The following is a 12,112-nucleotide window of genomic DNA, read 5'->3' as shown; positions in this document are numbered from 1 at the left end:
CCATTTGGATGATCCAGAGGAGTCATGGGAGAAAGTCATGTGGTCAGATGAGACCAAAATATAACTTTTGGGTCATAATTCCACTAAATGTGTTTGGAGAAAGAAGAATGATGAGTACCATCCCAAGAACACCATCCCTACTGTGAAGCATGGGGGTGGTAGCATCATGCTTTGGGGTTTTTTTTTCTGCACACGGGACAGGGCGACTGCACTGTATTAAGGAGAGGATGACCGGGGCCATGTATTGCGAGATTTTGGGGAACAACCTCCTTTCCTCAGTTAGAGCATTGAAGATGGGTCGAGGCTGGGTCTTCCAACATGACAATGACCCGAAGCACACAGCCAGGATAACCAAGGAGTGGCTCTGTAAGAAGCATATCAAGGTTCTGGCGTGGCCTAGCCAGTCTCCAGACCTAAACCCAATAGAGAATCTTTGGAGGGAGCTCAAACTCCGTGTTTCTCAGCGACAGGCCAGAAACCTGACTGATCTAGAGAAGATCTGTGTGGAGGAGTGGGCCAAAATCCCTCCTGCAGTGTGTGCAAACCTGGTAAAAAACTACAGGAAACATTTGACCTCTGTAATTGCAAACAAAGGCTACTGTACCAAATATTAACATTGACTTTCTCAGGTGTTCAAATACTTATTTTCGGCTGTATCATACAAATAAATAGTTAAAAAATCATACATTGTGATTTCTGGATTTTTTTTTTTTTTTAGATTATGTCTCTCACAGTGGACATGCACCTACGATGACAATTTCAGACCCCTCCATGATTTCTAAGTGGGAGAACTTGCAAAATAGAAGGGTGTTCAAATACTTATTTTCCTCACTATATATATATATATATATATATATATATATATATATATATATATATATATATATATATATATATATATATATATATATATATATATATATATATAAGACACTATACCCTTAATCCACTTCTTTTTTAAACATCATTGTACTGTATTTATACAGTTATAGTGCAGGATTTTAGCATAAATCTAATAAATCTTTTCACACATACCTTGCATACAATAATACATTTGAATTAAAGCTCACTAAAGCATTGCACTGATGTCTAAAAGTTTTTACTAGAACTAAGAAATTTTAAGTTCACTTTCATTTGTAAAGATCTTTTAACACTATTACAAAGATTACACATTGCAATTTTATTACAAATAAGCTTTATAATAGTTAGATGTAGATTGTTGTATAATTCAGCACCACAGGGTGTGTTTTTAGGTTTTTACCTGAGCAAAGAACAAATCCAAATCATTCTATATAGAGAAATGTCTATATTGTTTTACAAATATTTTTTTTCAACTTTAAGTTAAAAAAAATATTCTGTAAAATTGTTTTGCTTTTCCCCGATGTTGGACTCATGGGATACCCTGTAAAGTTTGAATTATTTAGCAAATGTAATTGTTCTAGGAATTGAGCAGACATGAGGTAGGAACCATAAAAGAAATTGATGCACACACTGGTGTCTGGTTTATTTTGCATTAACGACAAAACAAATTGTTGATAACCTCCGAGAAACTACAAAACTTATCACACTGCTATTTAAGTGAAATAGTGACCTTGTATAATCCTCTTTGTTTAAATGAATAACAGGAATAACAAATAATACATTACTAATACATCAATGTTTTTCAATATAGATGTAATGATGATTTTTTTAATCTAAGCAAAAATCGTCTTTTAATAAGATACAGCCTTAAGAATTTGAATTCCACAATTTATTTTTATCGTTTTATATATATATTTTTTTCGTACTTGATTTTTTAGCTTTTTTTTTATGTCTTACGTCATATGCATTATTTTCATTCAGTGTGATGCATATCCCATTTGAGTTTTACATATAAAGAATTTAGTCCATTTAGTCCAGGTAAAAAGATATCCTTAATTAAAAAAAAACAACAACAACCGCTTGTCACAATTGAAGTGTTTGTAACTCTCACCAGACAGCCGGAGGAAGGACAGCTTGTAGTTGACCGACTCCTCCATCAACGGGGACAAGGAACTGCACATTATTAAGGGCCACAGGTGTGGTCATGGCATTCCCATTGTATCTGTAGTCTATTCTCAGGTCAGTGCTGGTGGGCTCGCACTTCCAGCTCATGGCCAGGTTCAGAGGAGTGGACTGCAGTCCAAGTGCTGATACCTGATACAAACACACACATCAGTGTCATGAGAAGTTTATAAATATTGTAGTAATCCATATCTCCACTATCCAGTAAGTTCTTACCTGATATTTAAGCATGTCCACATTGTAGTATGTGGCCTGGGGTTTCTGCTCGGCCACCTTCTTTAGGTGAGTCATGAGGTTTGGCATGTTTACCCAGAATTCCTTTGAGTTGGGTTTGGACTGGTTGGTGTCACTGTGGGAGCAATGGTAGAACAATGTAACAGTTTGATATAGAGGAAAACCATGGTCAAACACAATATTAATTATCTTTTTTTCATTGATAATTTTTCATTGCTAGTGGGTAGAAACAGCCAAGTAAGAGGCTGGAAATAAAAGCAATGAGCTCTTCTGATTAGTCATGTCAGTCAGCATCAGCTGACTAGAGGAAAAAAGAAAAAGCCATGAGCTAAAAAAATAATGTCTGGACCAAGAAGTCCGGTAGATAAATAAGCAAACAAAAATGCTTGGCATTAGCAAGAATTACTGTTTTGAATCGAACGAATGGCAGAAATCTCCAAATGTCTAACAGTGGCACTGGCCTGGCTGTACAGGATTAGGAATATATACATGATAAAGGCATGTTAGAAATGTTATTTACCAGCACAGTAACTGGGGGTTAGGTAGAACATGCTCCAGATGACTGAAGTTGGTTATGCTAAACGATAACACTGCAGGTGTGAGGTTATTGGCAAAATGCCTGGTGATGCCAGCTGGGAAGGATAACACCATTTCACCCGTGATCTTCACTACGCACCTTAAAGACAGATAATATGATTAAACCAATGGATATGCTTGTAAACGTTAACTGCTAGGTGTTTGCACATCAGAATGTTTACTAAATGTCAATATAGTCCTCACAGGTAATATTTCATATTTAACATAGCTTAACTGCTTGCTAAATGAACGTGTCAGGCTGCTTACTTGCTGGGATCCGTTCCCTTGAAGTAAGCATTGACCGTCTCTGTGAAAGCTGCGGCCACGGGCAGGGTGTCCTGGGCACCCATGGTGAGGGGACTGGGCCCACGAGAACAGCCTGGAATACACACACACACACACACACACACACACACACACAGAGAGAGAGACCACATTAAGTAAGACATAATGGAGGTATGAAGAACAAAACAGGCTTTTTAGGTCTACACTGTGGAAAAATACAACTGAAAGTAAAAGAAAACAAATACGAAACAAAAAAGATGATCGCAAACACAGTCTAAAAACGTACATATACATTCCTCTCAGTTTCATTTGTAGAACTTGGTTTTTTATCTTGTTTTACACTACTGCCTGACATAAAATCTACTTTTCTGTGTGTGTACCAGATTACTGCATAAAAGTGACTTTTTAAATAAGATACACTGAGATTATAATTTAATACATCTGGATATAGAAGAACCTGGCACCACAGGTCCTATAATTTATTCAATCGGTTGCGCCTATGTCCGGTTTGTGTCTTCACTTTAATGAATATTAAATTTTAAGTTTTACATAAAAATAAAAAAAAAGCAAAAAGCAAGGTGCTAGATTTGTGCTCCTGATGATTCTCATAAATAAAAATTACTAAATAAAGATTTTCCCAACATTATTTTGTCATTTTGTCATATTGCTACCTTAAATCATCATAATGTTAATTCCGCTTACTGCCTTGCATTTGACATCACAGGAAAAACTTTTTTTGTAAATCGTTTGCTACCTGTTCACTTTTTACACATAATTCTTATCCCATTAAATCAGGGATCCAGTTTGTAGATTCATATACAGTTTATTTACACGGAAATGGCAGTTTAGTTAGCATACCAATCTAGTAACTAATAAACGGAAGTGTATTTCCAATTATATTAATTGTTGGTGTAAATGCAGCATGTACAATAAGAAAAAAATATGTAAATATAAACTTAAATACATGCAGTTATTAGTTTAACTGTCTAGACCAAAAAGTCAAAAAGCCTCAAAAGCATTAATTAGTAAAGACAGGTTAGTGCCAGATGTAAAAAAAAAATAAATAAATAAAAAGATTCCCAATGAAAGGTCAGGCTGCTGTGTTACATGAGCAGACGAGCGCTGTGATGCGGAGAAGTTTGGAAGAGCAGGTAGGTGGCACTGGCTGACCAAAAACCAAGGAGTCGCTGTGGGTGGGGGAGCGACTGATGGAGGGAGAAGTGGATGAGAATGAAGATGGAGAGATAAGACTGGCGTGCGTGTACGCGCTACGTCCTTGGGTGAAAAAGCCTGACTTACCTTCAAAGGTTAAATAAAACTTGCCTCTGTCAAACCATACGAGGGAGGGCTGGTCTGTCTCTGTGTAAAGGGAGGAGGTAAGGCAGAAGGATGAGAAGGAAAGGGGGGGGTATAGGGGAAAAGGAGGAGAGAAGGACACTAGCATGAGTAACATCACAGAGAGGGGGCCAGGGGCTCAGGTTAAAGGGCTCCAGTTGGGAAAGCTGTCATTCATAAAATAGTCAGAACTTGCAAATTAGAGGTGGGGCATGATACATGAACTATAATGTTATTCCATACTCATACTGACTAATATTTTTAATGTCCCCCTGTCTATGCGTTTACATGTGCGTGTATTCATAATAACTGAATAGAGACAAAATGGAAAAGCTCTAGAAAGCTAGATGAGAAAAATGCTTGCACTGGGCACACGAGGACTCACAACTGGACATTTATAAATGAATACTGCACGAGTGAGTTTCAAGGGCTCATGTATACATAATGAATTTGTTGAAAGAAAACTACAATCATTACATGGTGGCATCGGACTCAAAAACAACATAACCATTTAATCAGAACATGAAATCACACACTGTTTAAAATCTGCTCAAACGGAAGTATAGGTGCTTTCGTGTGGTTTCTAATCACACATTTTTTCCCTTGCCGTTATTTCTGTTTCTAGTACTTTTAAGTCGTTATGTCTATTATTAGCAATATTTGAAATCAATTTTCTATTTTTTTTTCCTGTTGGAAAACATTATTTTATGCTCCTATACGTCTTCCCTGGTCTGTAGAGAAGAAATACTGCAACTCTGTTGTGTAAATTATGGACAATAGGGGGCACTAATGAGTAATACAACAGGGTAAGACTGGTGGCTATAAAAAATTTTGTCTAAGCTGTAAAGACATAAATATGACAAAAATGTTTAGGAGTGCAAATATGTGAGGAGCACCCAATTTCTTAAAGTCGTAAGCAATTTCATTCTGAATTGTATTATTAGTGACACTTAAAGAATCTGCGATTTTCACACAAGCGTAAAGGAAATGCTTAGAAATCCGAAATGAAACACACGGCTAATGTCTAAAGTGCACTGGACTCTCTGAAGAGTGGGGAGAAGCATACTGATTAGCACTGGCGCTTACTGGGCTACTTTCCAGACCAGACATCAAACCCACAGAGGCCTTGTGTGTGCTTGAGTGTCTGGCGTCTGGCAGGAGGATGGTCTCCATCAGGTTCTGGAGGGTGTTCTGGGAGACAGATGCTCTTTGGAAACACTATAAATGATACACAGCTAAGCTTACTGTGTCACTGTTATCATGCTATGACAGAAATGTGTACTTGATGAACTATGAATGCATGTTTTTTTCAAGCAAATGGAATGATTTATGAGATGAGGAAAACTGATGTGGAATGTCCAAGCTGCTTTTGCTGTCTGTATTGTTGACAATAAGGGTGGTATTTATTATGTGTAGTGTGTATGTGTAGGGAATTTCTTTTTTTTCCTTTTCTAGGAAAAAGAAGGGAGAAAAACAAAATTGATCTCACTAATATCGCAAAATTATGGCCAAAATATAAATTTTAATTTATTCAACAGGCAAAATAATATATACAAAATAATAATACCACTTAAGGATGACTAATGCCAGTTGGTTCAAATGCATAGTAGGTAACAAGCATTTGAAAGCCTTGACTTAACCGAATCATCCACCGATTTGGGTAAGGCCCATACCTGCTAGGTAGTCAGCTCGCCTCTCAAAGCTGGGCAGTTTGTCTACAAAAACGTCATCTTCCGACATCAGACAAAACGTTGGCCCGAAACACAAGACGAGACAGACATCAAAACAAAAACAAAAGGTAAAAGTAATTCAAATCAAAACAACAAATATTATAAAGGAAAAAAAATATTGTCATTTAACACAAGACGAGGTCATGCCACAGAGACACAGTGCAAACTTAAAATGGTTAATGAACAGAATAGAGGTAACCAAAGTAACTCAAATGGATGGCATGGAAAAGGCACCAAACATACTGCAATTCTTATCTAAAGCTATTGCTTGAGCATACACAACTCTGAACTGCATTTCAAACACAAATCCAACATGTAATTATTAAATTCCAATTACAGTTTGCTTTTAACCCTAACCCTTACCCTAACCCTAACCAATTCCAGTTTCAAATCATCAAGCCGGTCATTACTTTCCGTCCAACATGTTATGAAATACTCTCATTATCAAACATGGATTTAATTAGTTAAAACCGAGGCAGAAATGCCTTCTGCTTCTTCTTATTTGACCACAATAACAGTTTATTGTAAGGAACTACTGATATAAATACCACCCTTACTTCAAGAATACTCATTACACACAAAGTTTGACCTAAATGGATGTTCAAAGTACCGCTGCAAGACAAATGATTAGTTTAGAATCTAGCATGCCAGGCAGCCACATTGGACTTTGCAAACCAATTCGATTTGCAAACACGCACACAGGGAGCAGGAAGAATGGAGTCACACCTGACACAGACACGGAGAGCTCTTTACCGACAGTGGGTGTAGAAGCAGCACTGAGGGAGTTGGTAGAGGAAATGGAGGAGGTGCTCTCTGCTCGTGCAAGCGGTGCCAAAGGCGGAGGGCTGGACGAGTGGACAGGAGGGCTAAAGGGCCGATTCTGATTGGGGAGAAAAAGAAAAAGAGGTTTAGAAAGGAAGAAATTCTAACACTGCTTGTGTACTTTTGTACTTGATTTATTTGATGTGCATCTCTGATCAATTGAAAACAGTCGCTCTCAATGAAACACTATTTAAATTGGATTAGTTTCAATCACAAACTTGTTAATGTAACTTGTAAGGAGTTTGACTACAAGCACTGTCAGGTGTTTTTACTGGAAAAAACTAAAAAAAAAAAAAATCAACTATCATTTTAATTGAGAGCACAACCATAGCAAAAACTAATCCAGGTCAAATAAAGATTAGTTTTTTGTTTGGTGGCCTTGGAAAACATGGACGTTTTGACAGCTGGTATAAGGACATGACCTACACTGATTTGACTTTAATCCACTTTCTACAAACAGTCAAAATCAGCCTTTTTTCATCATTGTGTAGTCAAGCTGGCTTGGGAGGATTAGAGAAATGAAGATCATTCCTTATTGTCTTGATGGAAAAAATAGAACTGTCAAAATTATACTAGCTATTATAGCCAAAGAACTCAGATTAAGGCCAAAACCCTTAGATAAGATAACCTTTCTTGTCTGGCTATTTGCCCAAATTGAACAAAACCGCATGTAAGGAAAAATCCATAACTAACTACCAATTTTTTTAACTTCTATTATCAAATCCTACAATACTGTTACTAAACAAGGGTTCTCAGGAGAATAAAATGACAACACATTGACACATTGCATGGCTTCTCGCATTACATGTAAAAATCACCTGTGTCACTGTTAACCGTGTTTTAGTGTATTAGAAGATTTGTGTGGTCACATACCGCATCCCCTATACTGCCTTTCCCAGGAGCCAGTTTGGGACGGGAGGGCGGCCGTGGAGGAGGAGGAGGAGGAGGGGGGCTGCTGGCAGCCAATGGCGTTGCAGAGTGCACAGGGGACGAGGAGCCTGTGTATCAAGGGCATTTCATTAAAACAGCATTCAGACAAGAGAGAAGGGGTCACATGATTTTATAGTCATAGTCATTTACAGTACAAATGGTAAGACCGTTTTTCTGACCAGCCATATAAATGTAAAACATCAAAAACCACTCGTCAAGATGTGAAGGTAGTTCATGGGTGTATAGTAGAGGTTTGGTAAGAAATTACATTTCTTTTCTCATACCGAGTTGGACAACCCTCCTATATGAAAAGCTAATTATAAGCTAAAAAGAAAGAAACATGCTTTCTCATGTTATACTTTCTATAGGACCAGACATTTCACAGGGACTTGAACTGTACAATCTAAAACAAAAACATAACTTTGTAATTTAGCAAAGATAAATGCAAAGTTTTCTGTGTGGTGACTTTAATTCAACATTTGTGGAAAGAGTCTTTAGTGCAAGTGCTATACATTAGTCAGAGCTAATGCTGTTCCTTTGGGTTTTCTGACACAGGAAATTCTAAGCTTGAAGGAATTTGTGCTTTGAGGTTTCTTAGTAACAAACTGCATTTTTGGCCCTATTAATTTCAAGAGCAAGAGGAAAAAAGTTCTAGGTAGTGTCTGCTTATAGATGCTATAATTAATTTCAAACTAACAAAAACGAACTTGTTTTTGCAAATGCTCCGAAACATTAAATGTAACAAGTAGGGATGCACCAGATATTTCGGCCGAAAGACTTTGATCACCGAAACAACATGGCCGAAACAGTTTGTTGTGATGACGCAAACAGAAACCGCTGCCTGCACGTGCATGTCTAAAACAACATGTCTGCGGTGTGGACGTATTTCAGTATATCTGAGAAAGACCCACGGAAAGCGATTTGCAAAACATGTAATGCCGAATTTTCGTCCGCAAAAACTTTCTCCACGTCGGGGTCAATTTGAAATCCAAACATCCGATCGCTATGCTGAATATCAGAGGAACGCAAACGCACAGAAAAGCAAAACCCCTCCGAGCATGCGCACTCCGTCTGTGGCGGACGTTTTTGAAAAGGCAGGAAGTTTCGCAGTGATGTTGTATTGTTGTATCTTTAAGCAGTTGCACTTGTTCTAAATGCACTTTGTTTTTTATGAAAGAATATATTTAATTGTACAACCTTTCAGCAGGCCAGAGGGCCTGTACATTATTATTTAATGTACACATGAGTGCATTAAAGTTAAACATTTAAGACTAAATTTTAATTTATTTTATCCTTTCCATTGTTGCAATAGGTAGACCAGTTTATGGGACAATGGGACAATCCATTTTTTGTACGACTTTAAAACAAAATTGCGAATGAAATCGTATGAAATAGTTTGAACCTAAACTCTAGATCAAGATCTGACTCAGAACTCACCGTAAAAATAACATGAATGTTTTAATAACTTTGTATTAGAGTTTAAATAATAAAAACTATTTTGGTGGTATAATAAATCTACAACCCAGATGTTTTTCTGAGATTAAATCATTTTTTATTCAATGTGCCAATGACTTATGACTTCCTCTGAGAGTTTTGAAACAAAGTATACATATAAACTTAGCACACAGCTAACGATGCAGAACTATGACTCACCACTGCCACTTCCTCCACTCGTGACTGGAGGTGTAGGCCCAGGAGATGACACCACTGCCCTGTATGTGGGGGGTGGAGGTGGTGGTGGTGTTGATCTAGGGCCCTGATCAATCTCTTTGGGTGAAGCATCAATTTCACTTGGGTCCTTTTTTGGACTGCCCTCCCCAGGGTTATTTTTATCTTCCTGATTAAGGGCCAAGGATTGGGGGGTTGTGTGTGTATTTATCTCCAGAGCACTAGGTGGAGTCTTGGCTGAGCCACACATCACCTCTGCATTAGGAATGGGCGTAGTTGATTCAACATTTGGCTGGAGAGGTTCATTTGGAGGAGGCGGGGCTACCTCATCTGGTGGAAGGGGTACTTTGGGAGGAACAGCATCTTTGGGTGACAAAATGGGGGCTGGAGGAGAAGGTGTTGTGTTTCTAGGTGGTTCGGACGGAGGAAGAGGAGGGGCAGATATTTCAGAAAATGGGGGCGATTTTGGTAAAGGAGGAGCTGGATCTTCTGGTAGTGGTGGTCTTTGAGGTGACTCATCGTTGAAACAGACCCACTTGTCTGCAGCACTATCTCCAGGTTTAAGGGAGTCTGCTGGGCCGAAAATGTTGTCCAGATCTGCCATGGAGGGTTTGTTTGTGTTTGCTGAAATGTCCTCTGCTTTCAAGTCTGCATTAGACACTATAATTAAAGAAATCATCAAAGGTAGAAAATAAAATGAGATATCAAACAGATCGTTTGGAGATTGTGAGATCATAGATTTCATTTAGGAATAAAGATACTCAAATCAGCATAACATACAAGACATACAAATGGAACGGAGGGACATACAGTTAAGGAAGAAGCACCGGTCTTACCGGAGGAATCTGGGCTCGTAGTGCTGCTTGGAGGGGGGGAAGTCGGCACATTCTTGGGTGGAAGAGGAGGGAGTGCTGCAATGACATCAGGGTGGCTGAGCAAGCTTTATCAAACGCCCCCTAGTGGTCAGACATTATGCCCGCACTGTACTAGCTCAGAAAAACAGGACCATTCCATGCCCAAAGCACCATGCATATGCAAGATTATACTCATTGGATGCAAGGAGACGCGGGAAGTGCTGGGTCATGGGATGAGTAACTCACAGAGGATGACAACACTTCACTCTCTGTGGCTTGACCAATTTTCACATAATAATATCATACAGAGTGAGAATAGGTGTCATGTGATCAACATAGTGACATAATAACACAGAATAAACATTTACATTTATCAGTAATACTAAGCACAGAATAGCAAATATACAGGCCTAATAAAACCTACTTATATAGGTCCATATATGGGTTTATCCCAGATATTTAATTCACACCTACCCATTTCAAGAGTTTAATTAATTAGAGCTATGAAAGATACTGTTATATAGTAGTCAAGTGAGGCCACATCAAGTAAGCTGTCATCAGAGGAGATTGCCATTGGCTAAACCGAATGACTTTAGGGATATGAGTTTGATTGGTTTTCCTCACTAAGGATTTGTGAAATTAGTGGGTTACTGGAGCTTGCAAAAGAGCTCAAGTTAAGGAAAACCACATTCCCAGATGATCCTAACTCATACAACCAAAAGGAAAATATGGAGGGAAAGAGTTCATGATCCCGACGAGAGACAACCCGTGCCAAATTGTCAGAAACTTACGTCCTGGAGGAAAAGGTCTTCCTAGACAAGAGTGTGGGTTTGGCTCATGTAAAGGAGCACCCCAAACCTCAGGTTCCTCTATCATCACTAATATATGGAAGATGGCACAACACACAGCCAGTGGAGAGTAATGTTACCCCTTCATGGAGTCTAGAGATGAAGGCATATCCTAGTCCTAGATTAGAGGTGTCAAAGATATATGGCCTGTGGGTCAGGACAGGTCTAATGTTCTTATTCTAGTCGACTCAATAAATTTCAAATTTGTGTTCTAAAATAAAGTCATAAATATAATTAAAAGATTGAGAGAAAATATTGTTTTATTGTTTCACTATCTGGGGAAATAAGTAAACTCAATCTCTAATATATAATTCTTCATTAGCAATCCAAACAACATGTATACACACACTGCTATACACACTCACTTTCTACTTTAACAGAAACACCAGTGCACCTGTTCAATTGTGCAGTTATCCAAATTGTTAATTGTGTGTTACCTCCAGAAAGTGGGTGTTGAAATTTGCAAAATATCTGGAGTTTCTGAAATGCTCAAACCACATGGCTGTATAGCTGAGAATTAAGGAGCATAGGGAGCAGGTGTATAAGTATACATACTAATAAGGAATATATAAGTGGACATTGTGTTTATGTACTATACTGTATAAATACATTAGTTTGTACATTAAGAATTGATGCAGATAAATGCTAAATAATTATTACTGAACTTGTTCAAGAGAACTGGTCACTGGTCTACTACACAGATGTTTTGGTCTCATCTACTTGGAATTGGTTTAAGTATTAGATAACCCTTAAAATAAGCTCAAATGTGTTTGACACCACTGTTCTA

General features: G+C 38.1%; 1 protein-coding gene across 10 annotated transcripts in view; it reads right to left on the bottom strand.

Moving 5' to 3' along the window:
- sgip1a (SH3GL interacting endocytic adaptor 1a) overlaps positions 1–12,112 on the bottom strand; it is a 75,928-nt gene that overhangs the window by 3,590 nt on the left and 60,226 nt on the right. For 5 of the 10 annotated variants that reach the window (XM_083566677.1, XM_083566674.1, XM_083566676.1 and 2 more), the window contains 10 exons: positions 10,460–10,534; positions 9,609–10,283; positions 7,899–8,023; positions 6,930–7,083; positions 6,147–6,203; positions 4,438–4,497; positions 3,121–3,232; positions 2,798–2,953; positions 2,260–2,392; positions 1,973–2,175 (listed from right to left, as the gene is read on the bottom strand). In XM_083566677.1, the coding sequence (XP_083422803.1) occupies positions 1,973–2,175; positions 2,260–2,392; positions 2,798–2,953; positions 3,121–3,232; positions 4,438–4,497; positions 6,147–6,203; positions 6,930–7,083; positions 7,899–8,023; positions 9,609–10,283; positions 10,460–10,534 (1,750 nt within the window). The remainder of the gene's footprint in view (positions 1–1,972; positions 2,176–2,259; positions 2,393–2,797; positions 2,954–3,120; positions 3,233–4,437; positions 4,498–6,146; positions 6,204–6,929; positions 7,084–7,898; positions 8,024–9,608; positions 10,284–10,459; positions 10,535–12,112) is intronic. The other 5 variants (XM_083566680.1, XM_083566681.1, XM_083566682.1 and 2 more) reach the window with 5 other exon arrangements.

The sequence above is a fragment of the Silurus aristotelis genome (assembly GCF_946808225.1).
Source record: "Silurus aristotelis genome assembly, chromosome: 2".
NCBI classification, from domain to species: Eukaryota; Metazoa; Chordata; class Actinopteri; order Siluriformes; family Siluridae; genus Silurus; species Silurus aristotelis.
Note: the sequence above shows the minus strand (reverse complement) of the source record. Positions and strands in the feature narration are given on the sequence as shown.